Genomic DNA, 15469 nt, shown 5'->3' on the forward strand with positions numbered 1-15469 from the left:
ACTGATTGACAAGATTTGGCAACTGATGGACTATTGGTGGTGAATCAAAGTGAAAAGTCAAGAATAACTCCTCAGTTTTGAGTTTGAGTGACTAGAAGAACATTGTCTTCAAGAGAAAGTTAATGCTGCCTCTGATAACTATGTGACTCTGGGGGTAATAGCTTCTTTCTGCTTCTGTTCCTTATCTATAAAATGTGGATAATGTTATATATGCTATAGCCATTGAGAAAACGTTCTATAAATAAAATATGGGTAATAATTTTTTTTTTATTATGGTGATAAGGCTAGGCTACAGAAAAAGGTAGATAAGAAAAATCTTTACCAGCCTTACAAGCAGCTACTTGGTCAACATGCTTATTAAACTATATACCATTCTCATCAAAACTCTCTTAACTAGCTATCTGGAGAAACAAAACGATAGGTCATTTCCTCCTCCCCCCGCCCCCAGCATTTATATATGAACTTTTGTTTCCTCCCTCAAAATGATAGGATTTAGACCTGGAAGAAATTTTAGAGATCATTCAATCCAATTTCCTAATGTTAGGAAGGGGTAATGAGCCCTAGAGTCTTGTCCAAGATCACTCACAAAGTAATCAATAGAACTGAAATTCAAATGCAGGCTCTTTCTGAATTTATATCCAGTATTCTTTCTATTGTGAATTTCTAATATTAAGAAAAACTGACTTCGATTAGGGAGATGAACTTCATATTCTAATTAATTAAAAAGGAGATTAATGCATACACAACAAAATCTGACCTCTGATGTAGGACAGTAGAGAAAATAGGAGATGCTAACACAGCCTTTGTTTCTCAGAAGGAATACAAGTCAGAAAGGCTTTCTTCCTCCTAGACCATATTCCTCTAGAGCAGTCTCTAGTCATTACATCCCATTAACTCTCTGTCTGACTTCCTCCCTCATTTCCCTAGCCTGACCTCTAGGAGAGGCCCACCACAGATAGGAACTTTCATATGGTCCACATTTTTCATAACATGTCCTCTAGCATAGTTCAGCAATTTAAAAAACAGAACTCTGTTGGGGGTTAAAATAAATAGAGAATAAGAGATTTTTCTTGGAACACATAGAATTTAAGGCTCCAGAAATACACAAAAAACAAACATAAAAACCACACACAGACTCGCGCCTGTTTCTATTACAAAAATAGTCTCCACACATACTGCTGAGCTGTGCTCACAAAGAGGACTCGGCCGAGCAAGCACTTTTTTCTGGTTATTCTGTCTCCAATATAAAGACCACTTCTGCTTTCTAGCATATCCTTAATTACAGGGAGGAAAAAAAAAAGTTTTATAGGTAAAAATGGAATTAATCACCTTTAGGATCCTGTCTCATAGGAGGTGGTTTAGGAAATAAAATCAAATGCTATCTTAAAACCAATCAAATCAGAGCCAGATGCACAGATACAAAATGGATATATAAAGTAAGGTAGCTCTCATAGGGACACCATTTCCTTAATATTAATTCTTCCTTTTGACTTAAATAGGGAGATTGAGCTTAACTAATATTTCTCTAGCATTTTAAGATCTATAAAATATTTTCTTCACAACATTCTCATGAGGTAAGTATGTACCATCTTTATTCTAAGCAGCTACTGGTCAACCATGCTTATTAAACTATATACCATTCTCATCAAAACTCGTTTAACTAGCTATGTGGAGAAATGTTTATGGAGAATGTGATTTGTCCAAGGTCACAAAACTTATAAATGTCAAAGCTAGAATATGAATCCCAAACTACGGATTCTCAGGGTAATATCCTATGTACTAAGCAAGTTTATTTCAAGTGTCCCCTGCCAAATTTTGTGGGAATAGAAGGCATGTATAATAGTATAAATCTGGGGATTAATGAACCTGAAAAAGAACCTTTCCTAGACAATGCTTATTATATATAGCATAACTAAGAGATAAGCTGGTCATGTACTTAAGAGTGGGAGATAACTGACAGTCCAAGTGTTATAATGATATTCCAGAAATATTACAATGTTCAGAAGAAGGTTTCTAATAGCAGGCCCTGGAGAATTTACAGAAGAATATGCACAAGAACAGCACAGGCTAAGAAGATGGTGAATGAGCTGTGATTTGAACCTGTGAGGGTTATAACCCTAACAAGGAGATTACAGATTCATCAAAGAACCCTTCCTTCCCACAGAGAGGAAGTGTTTTTCTAATCTCAAGGCATGTGAGCTATTATGATGATGAGGTGAGAGATAAGGCAGTGGTAGAGGAGGGCTAGACTTGGAATCAAGACCTGAGTTCAAGTCATTTCAATCTTTCAGTGCTAAGAGATAACTATTAAAGTTATAAATGCTTATTATTATTATCTTCATTTATATAAGAACAATGGACTGTCCCACATTTAGATTGTCACAAATTTAGAGTTAGAAGGGAACTTAGAGGTTAACTCCGTCATTTGATAAGTGAAATTAACAGACAGTAAAATATAGGCTAAAAGTACAAGCTACAGATGACAATGTGCTTGGTGGAGGAAGTTTCCAACCTGGGAGTTCCTTACACAGTTGAAATCACAGGTCTGCTGGACACTCCCTCTGAAAAAAAAATTATGGATGATTTTAGTCCATAAATAAGCATCAATAATCATGACTTTGTGAAATGGCTTTCAGGGAAGTCTATTCAAGTTAGGAGTATGTGTACAAGATCAATTAAGCACAAAATTATTTCTACATGACTATTTTTTTTTTTTTTTTGGTTACACTACTATTAACTTGCTGTGACTGCATTAGCTTTGGTATACCTCATCAGCACCCAGAGTGCCCTTTGCCCCTCTGATTGGAGGGCTAGAAGACAAAACAAGGAACTCCTTCCAAAGTATCCAAATAAAGAAGATTCTCAAGCCATTCATCTTCTTCATTACCCATCAGTTTGTAATCTTTGGACTAGACTCCACCATGTTCTGCCCATGTACCTTCTCTAATTCTCCATCCCTATCTTCCTTTTCAGCTTCCTTTTGTGAACTGTCTTCCCCAGTTAGATTATAAGCTTCTTAAGGATAGGGACTTTCTTTTTCACATTTGTATCCTCAGTGCTTAGCACACAGTAGCTACTAAAATCTTTATTAAATGACTTTGGACAAGTCATTTTCCTGATACTTTCAACTCTAAGATGAAAATACATTGAACCATATGATCACTAAAGTCCTTCCTAATGTGGACATTTTATGAATAACTTCTTTATGACAGATATTCCCAACATTGGCTGTTATATACTTGCCTGCAGAAATCCAAAACACTAAATTATTCTGAATACTCACCTCCACTAGAAAAAAAATTAAATACAAACTCCCAATATGTATGTATGTGTGTGTATATGTACATATCTATTTGTTAATTATGTAAAAGTATATGGTTTGGAGTTCATTTTATTTCAACACTTTGAGTAGCTCTCATAGCTGATGAAGATAATTCATTCACAAAGATACATAGCTCTAAAATAAAGAAATGCATTGTTGGCTACCCTTATTTAATTATGATTCTTATGCAACTTTACCCATCAATTATGGAAAGGTTTTTGTAAAAATCTACCTAATAAATTTTCATCTTCCTTAACATAAGTAACTTCTTCTTACAATTAATAGAAAGGTTAGGGTAAGTTGATGGCACAGTGGATAGAGCACTGAGTTTGGAATCAGGGTGACATCTTCCCGAGTTCAAATCCAGCCTTATATACTAACTAGCAATGCGACCCAGGGCAAGCCACTTAATCTGTTTGCCTCCCTTTCCTCATCTGAAAAATAAGCTTGAGAAGAAATGGCAAACCACTCTGGAATTTTTGTCAAGAAAACCCCCAAATGGGGTCGTGAAGAGTTGGACATGACTGAAATCACAGAAAACAAAATCTGAAGGTGTTAAAATTTATATACACACACATATGTATTAACAAATAGTTATAGCCACAGAAATTCTTCATTTGGAAGATTTAAAATATGTTAGAAAATTCTGTTTTCAAGTTTAAGTTGTATAGATATGAGAATCGTTTAGGTAACGTGCTTATATCATTTTAGGCAACAAATCATATTAGTTATGAAAATACTTCCAAGTACCTGCTTTGAAAGTGTTCTTGCCAAAATACAAAATTCCTTTGAAAAGCAGTTAGTTTTTTATTTTTTGTAAAACTGTTACCTTTGTCTGATATCCAAGATATATAAGGAAGTAATACAACATGTTTAGTCATTCCCTAATGGATATTAATAGTTCTCCCCAAAAAAGATTCAAATTCTTAATAAAGGAATGAAAATCAAAACAATATTGAGTTTTACTTCAGACTCAGAAAATAGCAAAAATTAGAAAATAAAATACTAGTGAAGATCAAAACTGTGTAAAGACAGACACTGCATATGCACTGTTGGTAGAACTGTGAAGTAGTCTAATCACTGTGGAAAGCAATTTGGAAGTAACTAAAATGTTCATGAGGCAGTTGGTAGCTTAGTGGATAGAGCACTGAGCCTATGGTCAGGAAACCCAGAATCTAAATCCAGTCTCACAAACTTACTAGCTGTGTGATTCTGAGCAAGTCACTTGACCCCTAATCATCTGACAAAAGGATCCACTGGAGAAGGAAATGACAAACCACTCTAGTATCTTTGCCAAGAAAACCTAATGGACAGTCATGATCCATAGGGTCAAGAAGAGCTGACACTACTAAAGAACAAATATTTAGACTCTGTGAAGCAGTGAGTGATCTCCTCTCTGTTAATTTGGGCAATCTATATTTTTATAAGTATTCATCCAGTTCACTTAGATTATCAGATTTATTGGCACACAGTTGGGCAAACAGCTCCTAATTATTGTTTTAATTTCCTCTTCATTGGTGGAAAGTTCACTCTTTTCATTTTTGATATTGGCAATTTGATTTTCTTCTTTCCTTTTTCTAATCAAATTAACTAAAAGTTTATCTATTTTTTTTTCTTAAAACCACTCTTATTTTCATTTATTAGTTCAACCACTTTCTTCCTCTTTAATTTTTAGAATTTCAAATTTGGTATTTAATTGGGGGTTTTTAGTTTGCTCTTTTCCTAGCTCTTTTAGTTACATGTTCATTCTTTTTCTTTATTTTATTCAAGTTATCATCTAGAGATATAAAATTTTCCCTAAAAACTACTTTGGCTAGATCCCACAAATTTAGGTATATTGTCTCTTCTCTTGGATGAAATTATCGATTGTTTCTATAAATGTGTCGTTTCACTCATTCTTCAGGATTTGGTTATTTAGTTTCCAATTAATTTTTGGTCTATCTTTTTCTGGTTCTTTATTACATGCAATTTTTTATTGCATTATGATCTGAAAAAGATGCATTTACTATTTCCTCCTTTCTGTGTTTGATTTTAAGTTTTTTATGCCCTAATAAATTATCAATTTTTGTGTAGGTTCCATGTGCCATTGAGAAAAAAGTATATTCCTTTCTGTCTCCATTCAATTTTCTCTAAAGGTCTATCATATATAACTTTTCTAAAATTCTATTTACCTCTTTAACTTCTTTCTTGTTTATTTTGTGATTAAATTTATCTAGTTCTGATAAAGGGAGGTTGAAATCCCCCAGTATTATAGTTTTGCTATTTCTTCTTGAAGCTTTCTTAACTTCTCCTCTAGGAATTTGGATGCTATACCACTTGGTGCATATATGTATTGATTATTACCTCATTATCTGTGGCAATCTTTAGCAAAATGTAGTTTCCTTCCTTATCTTCTTTAATTAAATCTATTTTTTCTTTTGTTTCACCTGAGATCAGGATCACTACCCCTGTTTTTTTTTTTTTTTTAAACTAACTTTAGCTGAAGGAAGCATAACAGATTCTGTTCCAGCCTTTTGCCTTTACTCTGTATATATTTCATTCTGATTCAATGATCTCAGCAAGAGACATATACTCAAAGGAGGTCAAAGAAACACCAAAATATTTACAGTAGCGCTTTTTGTGAAAACTCCAAATGGACACAAAGAAAATGATTATATAATTGGTGAATGGCCAGACAAATGGAAATTATAATTGTGAAGTCATGCTTGTAGGATTATAATGGCTTCCTATTACCTCCAGGATGAAATATAAACTATAATATTTGGCATACAAAGCCCTCCATAACTCCCCCCTGCTCCTCCATCTTTTCAATCTTCTTACACTTTGTACATACCCTTTGGACATTGGTTTCTTGCCATGCCTTGAACAAGACAATCCATCCCTTAACTCAGTGCATTAAGTTTTGACTCCCATATCAGATTGTAGAGGGTTAAGAATAAAGTGGAGCCATCAAGTGTAGATGGATTCCACAAAAGGAAGAGATATAAGGTATTAGCTAGTGGAGATGGATGGATCAAGGGAAGATTTTCTGAGGATGAGGAATTCATGTTTATGGACTGATGAGAAGCACACAGCAGACAACGAGAAACTGAGAATGGGGATAATAGAGGAGATGATCCACTGGAAAAGATCAACGGAAGAAAAACACTCATGGATATAGAAGGGTTTGCTTTGGGAAGGAGAAGGGTCATCTTTTAAAGATTGACAGGGCTGAAGGAGAATAAAGTGGCAGAAGGCATCTGTATGAGGTAAGATGAGAAAAGGGCAAGTGGAGTTCTTGGCAAATGATCTCATTTCTTTTTCAGTGAACTATGAGGCAAGGTTGTCAGCTAAGAGGATAGGAGAAGAGTGAGATTTGGGAAATTAGAGAAAAGATGAAAAGGTTTGGAAAAGGTGCAGTGGTGAGTGGGATGGTAAATCAATTAAGGAATGTAAAAGAATTATTTTATTGCTAGGTAATAATTAAAGTTTACCAAGTTTGGCTCTGAAGAGGAGATGAAAAAACCCTTTTCTCCCTTCTTTGTGAGTGACTATGATATGAATGAAACATGGCATATACTGTTAGATTCAATTGAGGGGTTAGTTGTATTCCTTAACTATTTTTTCCTACCCCTTTTCTTCTTTGTTATAGGGAAAGGTTCTTTGGATGGAGGAAGATGTATATGTTGGGAAATGGAAGGGCATCTAAAAACAGATTAACAAATACTTTTTAAAAAATATCACCCTAAAATGACAGATAAATATGCATATTAAAAAAAACCCTGCTAGGTAGTATACTATTGATAGCCAGTCATGTCATAAAAACGTCACTGAATTTGACAGTTTTTATAAAAGAAGACTGTATAACAACTTTCAATTCTACAATTTAATCATTTTGCTATGATACAGCAAACCTTAATGTAGAAAAAATGTTGGCATATGTAATCTTTTGGAGGTAAAGGTTTTCAAGGATTTTTTTTTTTGTTAATTTGTTTTGGTAGCACTTGCCAAATAAATACTCTGTGGTGAAATATTTGCTTTTATTCCAATACATACTTTACTCAAGAACTCTGCAAATGTTTTTCAGTGTATTACATACTTTTTCTCATAGCTTTTTTTGCAATTAAAAAAAAAACTACCTTGTTTCATGAGTTTAGAGATTCAGCTAAATTTGTAGATGCTGAAACCAAGTTGGTAAGCCCAAATAAAAAAAAAAAATTATTTGTGATTTCCTTGACTGGAAGTTCCAATGAGCAATAAATCACTCCATTTATTAAATACCTACTATATGCCAGGTCCTGAATAAGAAATATATAAAGACAAGAATATGTATAAAGATATAAAGACAAGAATGAAACAGATACTTTTGTAAATAGGGACCATTCCATTTTTTTTTTTTTTTGTCCTTGTAACCCCACTGACCATTGGAGTCACTTGATTACATATTACATGAACCATTGGAAGTATTTGATTAATAATTGTTGGGTAGATATCCCTTATTCTTGATTGGGAAATGATAGATGAAATATGTACAATGAGACATATGTTTTTGGACATGGCTGATACTGTATATATCAACTGTTCTTGACAGTAGAATGGTTGTGTGTTATAAATAAAGACCAGTTTTCCATATGAATGTCAAAAAAGCATCCATTTATTGGCTCATTAGCATGTGTGTTTAAATTAAACAGCACTGTATATTTAAATTAATTTATATTGATTATATACAAAATAAACACAAGATATTTTTAGGATGGAAGGCATTATAATAGTGTTGGAGAAATCAGTCAAGATTTCATGTAGAAGGTGATGCTTTATGTAGAATGTGATGCTTCAGCTAAGTGTTAAAGGGAAAAAAGGATGCTAAGAGGCAGAACGAAGAGGAATAAACTTTTGGTGAGGAGGGGACAGCCAGCACATGAGCAAGACTAGGAAGATAGGTTGGGGCAAGATTGTTAAGAAAGGTTTAAATGCAAGACAGCCAATGAAGTTTACTGAGTAGAAAGAATGACATGGTGAGACCTGTCTTTTAAGAAAATCACCTTGTCATCTGTGGCAGATAGATTGGAGAGGGGAGAGACTTGAGGCAGAGAGAATGGATTTTGAAAAGCTTTGGTGAAGAGATTAATATCTACATTGATGTGATCACAGATGGAATGAAATAAATTTTATGTATGCATTTTGCAAAAAAAAGTCTGCTCAAAATTAAAAATGTTTTATAATTTTTATTATACTGAATTTATGGATGAGAAAATTTTGAGGGCATTCAACATTATATATCATTTAATATTTTTTTCTGAGTGTCCTTGTTCTGTAACATTCAGGTATTTTTTAAAGGAATTAAAACACCATTTTTATAATCAGAACACAATCTCTGTTAAGTCCTTAGAGAGAGCCTTCTTTTTAGAATTGCAATGTCCTGACTAACTTTTGGGGAAAATAGATGGGAACTTTTAAAAGTTTTAAACTCTTATAGTAAACTTTGAGTTATCTTTATAAGTATAAGTGATATCATCTGGCACCAGTCTCACTATACCAAGTAGTTTTAAGGACTTTGCTATCATTTTAACATAAGCACACATCAGAACACACATTGGCTCACTTATACTAATTCTTGTACATACTTGTAAGTACCTCACATTTGAAAATTTGGGTAATTTTCCCATCAAACTTTATAGAGAAAATCAAATTAAAATATCTGATTGGTTACAGATTACAAGGCATAGAAAATCTCCTTGCTGCTTGGGTAACAAGGTAGATCTTATATTAGCTTAAAAATTCTTTCACAGTAGAATAAAGTTATTTAAAGTGTTGATTGGTGTAAAAACCAATTAAAACAAACATATAAACATATATAATCTCTTTAAAAACAGCTACTGGAACAATTTTATTTTTAGTTGTTCAAACTATCTTTCCTTAAACACAATCAATTGCCCCTCATTTCTGGCACTTCCTCCATTTCCCCATTTTCTGGCCCCGTACCTCAGTGCAGTCTATTTAAAATATTCAACTAGGAATCATTCTTTGGCAGTACTTTACCTATTTGTTATGGTGGGGAAAGTATCTACATAGAGATCCGAAGGATAAGCATGAAGCTTTACTGAGGAAAGAAATGTTTAAAGACAGACCCAACTACATGTGATTATTTTCATATGCTGCCCAACAGTGGATGAATGTTTCCAAAGACCAAAGCTGGCGCCTGTTTCTGGGACAGAAGCTGGGTGGTGGAATATTGCAAGGATTTTTTCCCCCATTGAACTACACAATCTGTTCTCCATTAAAGTCATTTCAATTACTAGTGTCTTAAATTCTTTCTAATTTTAAACAGATATTTTAAGTCATGAATTACCTTTTAACACTGAAGAAGCCTATTTCAAAACCTAAAAGTCCAACATCACTAATTATTTTATATTAAAAAAGGTACCAGTACCCATTAAACTTTAAAATTATAAGTTCTCCATCTTTTAAGATGAAGCATTCAGGTTTAAGTAGTCACCAAACTGACCCTGATACAATTGACATAGTTTAAATTCCCATAACCCGACACATAGGGATGGAATACAGTTTTCAAAAGATTCTAAGTTATATGAATTAAATTTATTTTAAGTGCCAAATTACAGTTCCTAAATACTGAACCTTATGATAATATTATCGAAATTCAAAAACTTAGCCATATAAATTAGGAAAATGTAATAGCTAAGATTTTTATTGAATGGAATTAAATTTTTCATATTTTAAATCATCATGTCTACCAGGGTTTGAGAAAATATTCTTTATACAAGTTAGTTAGGTTAAAGTGACTATATACAAATCCAGAAAAGTGAAATAAAACTGGAACCAAAATGAAAATCTCAGACTTGTTAGAAGAGAGCAATTTAAGCCTCCATTATTTCAATTAGGGTTAAAGGCAGGAAAGGCTTTATTCTTCTCTTCACAACTAACATCATCACAGAGGAGTTAATTCTTTTGGAAGACTAAGGGGCACTGGGAGCCAAGTATGGGTGGAAATGCAGGAGTACACAGAAATAGAACTCTGGGACTTTTTATTCCACTGCTCTGCAAATCATTTTCCCGCATGCCAATGATTTAACAGTAATTTAACCAAGGTTCCCAGAGTAAATCATGTTTATTCCTTCTACTGCAGAAAGTATCCCTCATTTGCCAAGTCAAGCCATTGTTTTCCAATAGGGGTAAGTTCACGATATTTCTTAAGAAGGAAAGAAAATTTACTGCAGAAATTCAGCAGAAAAGCAATATAGATATGGTCTATTTGATACTTACAGTAAAGGAATTAAATATTTTCCATATTTTACAAAAAGAGAAACTTAAGTTTATGAATTCTAAATGGTCTGTCTTGGATGAGTAAAAGCACAGCCAGGCAGGACTAATAGCTGACACAGATACTTTAAGGTTTTTGACATAAATGATCTCATTTGATCCTTGTAATAATCCAGAAACACAGGCTATTATTATCATTCTTATTCTGCATGTGGGGTAAAGTGACTTACACAATGTACCTTACAGTTAGTTTCTTTGGCAGAATCTCCATCTTCCTGACTCTAAGCAGGCCCTCTGCCCACTTGCCTAATGAGTTTCCCCAAACTCATTAATTTGATCAGCTCAGTTTTTTTTCTCAGTATTTAAATAATTCTTATCAGGGGCATCCCAGACTCATGAGTAGGACTGTTGCTTTTAATATTACTACTTTGTCTTTCCCTCTAACCAGGCAACAGGGACCACCCACTTAGACCTTATTAAATCTTTTTAGTCTTCTCTTTTACAGGCAAAATAATCCTAGTTTCTCTCACAGGGCTCCTAGGAAGTTATTATTTATAGTATATCTCTTTGGGTAGTGATTACAAATCACTTTTTGAAGCAGAGTGTGATACAGTAGGAAAGCAAAGAGCCTATAGTCAGGAGACAAGAAGTTGCGAACCCTGAGTAAAACTATCTTGGCAGACATGCTGGTTTTATACCAGGTTGAAAGTAATTGACAGATCTCAAATCCTTTGGTGACTTGGTGGGGGAGAGCGGTGACTACTGCTAACATGTGAAAAAATTTGTCCCAATAGCCATGAAGGAGATTGAATCAGGTGTTGTAGAGTGCTTAGAGCCTGGTCAGATATTAAAAACACTAACGTCATCCATTGCATCCTGGTGCACACCTCCAATCTTCTTGATTTTTGTCTTGCCATGAGACTTTGAGGAGTTTAGAAGAGAAAGTGAGGCTGAGTATTTAATGCAACTCCCTCCCTTAAATTCATATCATGAACAAGTAAAAATATAATTTTGTTTGCCAAAGAGAAGATCCAATTCAGTTCCAATTAATCAATGATGGACAGAATCAGCTACACCCAGAGAAAGAACACTGGGAAATGAATGTGGATTACTTGCATTTTTGTTTTTCTTTCCAGGTTATTTTTATCTTCTGAATTTATTGAATTGTATGGTTTTGCACACATATATTGTATCTCAGATATACTTTAACATGTTTAACATGTATGAGACTGCCTGCTATCTAAGGGAGGGGATGGAGGGAGGGAAGGGAAAAGTTGGAACAGAAATGAGTGCAAGGGATAATGTTGAAAAATTACCCATGCATATGTTGTCAATAAAAAGCTATTAAAAAATCATTTTGTGATGTCATTAGTCCTCTTTGAAAATGAAGAATGAACAAAAACCCAACCCAGAGTAGGTGTCTAAAAAAGGTTTATTAAAATGAGTTTATCTAATGAATTTGAGCTATTGTGGAAATGAACTTGATAAAAATTAGCAACTGATTAGATAAAGGATAACTCACTGGAAGAATGGTGATGCTCTCGGTAGAATTAAGACATAAAGAAATGCAGTTTCTTTTTTTTTTTTTTTCTGAGGCTGGGGTTAAGTGACTTGCCCAGGGTCACACAGCTAATAAGTCTTAAGTGTCTGACATCAGATTTGAACTTGGGTCCTCCTGAATTCAAGGCTGGTGCTCTATCCACTGCGCCACCTAGATGCCCCAGAAATGCAGTTTCTTTTTGGTTATCTTGTCACTGTGTATAGATAGCATTCTTCTGACTGATTATTTTACTCTCTCAGGTCATAAATTTTTCCTAGGTTTCTATGACTTCATTAGCTATAATTTCTTGGTACATAATAACATTTAAATGTTCAAAGATCACAGTTTGTTCAGCCATTTCTAAATGGATTAAGAAGGGGCTTAGGGACAGAAGTAACTTAAGTTTTCTCTCTTTCCAAGAGGACCTTAATCACAAATATTATTGTTAAGTCTGAAGGACCAAAGGTTCCGGGGGAAGTTGGGCTTTTCCCTTGTGGCAAAAGTTGGATGACATAAAATTTGTCCTAGATACCATATATTTTTAGTTTTGAGTTTTGGTTGAGCTTTTACTTTTTGGTAGGGACCTATATACATATGGTATAAATTTAAATTCTCAGAGAAGAGATCTTTGGTGGGTGCTTGAGCAAAGGGAAGATTTTTTTTTTTTAAAGAGATACTTTCTCCAAGATCAAACCTAATATTTTTAAACCTGGAGCTTTGGTTCTAAGTCAGGGATTATACACTGCTGAATTCTTGGATAGTGAAGAATATAAAGCCTTAATTTGGATTTTAAAAATCAATTTTATAAGTGCTAATGAGTAGATAAATTAGCAGTTCACTTGAAAAGGAACTGGAATTTTATTGGACTCTAAGTTCAATTAGACACAGTATGATATAGCAGTCAAGAAAGTTAACATAATCTTATGTAGTATACATCAAGAATAACACATCTAGGGATAAAAGTTATGGTTCTTTTGTATTTTGCTACATTAGACCATGTTTAGTGTCTTATGCTGATCTGGACACTGATTAACCAGAGTATCTAGAAAAGGGTTACCAGGATGGAAAGAATCTTGAGTTCATGCCTTTTAAGAATCTGCTGAAAGAACTGGAGATGTGCAGCCTAAAGAAGATTTAGAGGGTAATCTGATAGGTATCGTAAATATCTAAAGGGCTAAGTGTTAGAGGAATTAGTTTAAGATCATACACAGATTTAGAGCCCTGAGAGACTTTAAGATGTCATCTAATCCAATTCCCTCATTTTATACTTGGAGCTGAAGCCAAGAAAGGAGAAACGACATGGACATGGTCACCCAGGGGATTGGTAGAAGAGTCAAGAATTGAACCCATTTTTGAAATCCAAATATGGAGCTTAATGACTTTCTCCCCATAATCCCAAAAGACAAACAAGAACAGTTGAATGAAAGTTACACAGATAATCAATTTAGGCTTGACATAAGGGAAAACTTTCTAGAATTAGGCTATCCAAATGTTTTTTAAAATCCAAACTATTTGAGGTAATGATTTCTTCTTCCTGGAACTTTTTTTAAACAAAAGTTCTAGGACTATTTGTCAAGTATATTTTTGAAGGAACTCCTCTTCAAGTGTGGTTAGGACTAGAAAACTTATGGATTGCTTTAAAAGGCCTTTAAAGTTCCTTTCCTCTCAGAAATGCTGATAACCTTTCTTTTCTTGATTTCCACGATCCATTTCTCCTGGTCTTCTAGTTGAATACTCCTTTGTTGATTGATTCTTCATGTATTCCTAAATTCAAATGTGGGTGCTCCTTTGTGCTCTCTCCTAGGACTGCTTTAAAAAAAAAAACACAACTATATACTTTCTCCTTTGAAGAAGACATAAGCTTCTTTGAGTTCAATTATCATCTCTATGCAGATGATTCACAAGTACAAATATCCAGCAATATTCTTCCCCCTTGTGTGTGTGGGTGCGCAAAGTGTATGCTTTTTTTTTTTAAAGCAATTAGATAAGTGACTTACCCATGGTCATAGCTAGCAAGTGTCAAGTGCCTAAGGCCAAATTTGAACTTAGATTCTTCTAACTTCAGCACTGGTGCTCCATCCATTGCATCATCTACCTGCTCAATGTCCAATGCTCAATGTCTAACGCCCAACTGCATCCTAATAATCCCTACTTATATACCCCATTGCTACTGTAAACTCAAAATATCCAAAATGAAACTCATAATTTACTTCCCACTAAAAAAGTCTTTGCAACACTTTGCAATACAATTTAATTAGTCTTCTCTCTGTTCTTAACACAAGACACTCCATTTCTCCCCCCCATTTATGTATTTATTTTTAAAAATTTTCAGTAGCATTTTGTTTTTCCAAACATATGTAAAATTTTCAAATTTTATTTCTGTAAGATTTTATATTCCAAAATGTTCTCTCTCCCTCTTTTACCTCCCCTCTCTCCAAGACAAGTAATCAGATAGAACTTAAAAGGTCACTCCATTTCTTGATTCAGTGTATTTGCAATGATTACCCCTCAAGACTAAAATTCACCTTTTCCTTATCTCTGCTTCAGAGTACCTTTCAATCTTTTAACATGTAAATGAAGTACCGTATTTTACATGAAGTCTTTCCAGATCTTCCCACCTGCTAGCCCTCCCTCTGAGGCTACTCTGGATATATATGTCTTTATTCATGTAATATTTGTGCTACCTATAGTGTTATATGTTCTTGGTACACCCTATTTGAATGTAACCTCTGTGTAGAAGAAGGAGTTATTTCATTCTTTGTGACTCTAGCCAATCACTTGGCATAGTGCCTGGTACATAGGAGGCACTGATTGATTCTATGGAGGACACTAACATCCTCCTAGATTCCTAAGTGCAGAAATTTGGATTCATTCTTGATTCTTTCCTTTCCTTTTCTTCTCTCATTAAAGAAGTTGCTAAGACTTGTTGAATCCACCTCCACTACCCTCTCTTTTCCATTCATGTATGGCCACACCCCTGTCCAAGTCTTCCTTATCATTTACTTAAGACTATTGGTAACAATCTCTCCTTATTGATCTCATTGCTTTGAGAATCACTTACCTATAACTGTGTGGCACTTATATCTCTTTTACAAATTTCCCCTTTCCTATGTCTCCAGATTTTACACACACATACACATACTGCTCCTCTTGCCAAACTGAAATTTAGACATTCTGGTTTTCTTAATGTTCTAGACATATTCTACTTCATCTTTGTTTTGTGTGTGTGTGTGTGTGTGTGTGTGTGTGTGTGTTTGTTTTCTTTTATGGAATCTTCTTCCTCATCTTTATCTCTGCATTTTTCTCCAGCTTCCTTTAAGACTTAGCCAAATGCCACCTTTTACAATGTA

The 15469-nt window shown here is 34.3% G+C and overlaps 1 protein-coding gene across 12 annotated transcripts in view; it reads right to left on the minus strand.

Moving 5' to 3' along the window:
• Positions 1–15469, minus strand: part of CBFB (core-binding factor subunit beta) — an 83788-nt gene that overhangs the window by 16399 nt on the left and 51920 nt on the right. For 2 of the 12 annotated variants that reach the window (XM_074286519.1, XM_074286517.1), the window contains exon 6: positions 2513–2561. The exons of 8 other annotated variants lie outside the window; for them this stretch is intronic. In XM_074286519.1, coding sequence (XP_074142620.1) covers positions 2524–2561 — 38 coding nt within the window. In that variant the 3' untranslated portion in view covers positions 2513–2523. Of the gene's footprint in view, positions 1–2512; positions 2562–11992; positions 13929–15469 lie in introns of those variants that run through there. 2 more of the 12 variants (XM_074286515.1, XM_074286514.1) reach the window with 2 other exon arrangements.

The sequence above is a fragment of the Sminthopsis crassicaudata genome, chromosome 2, assembly GCF_048593235.1.
Source record: "Sminthopsis crassicaudata isolate SCR6 chromosome 2, ASM4859323v1, whole genome shotgun sequence".
NCBI classification, from domain to species: Eukaryota; Metazoa; Chordata; class Mammalia; order Dasyuromorphia; family Dasyuridae; genus Sminthopsis; species Sminthopsis crassicaudata.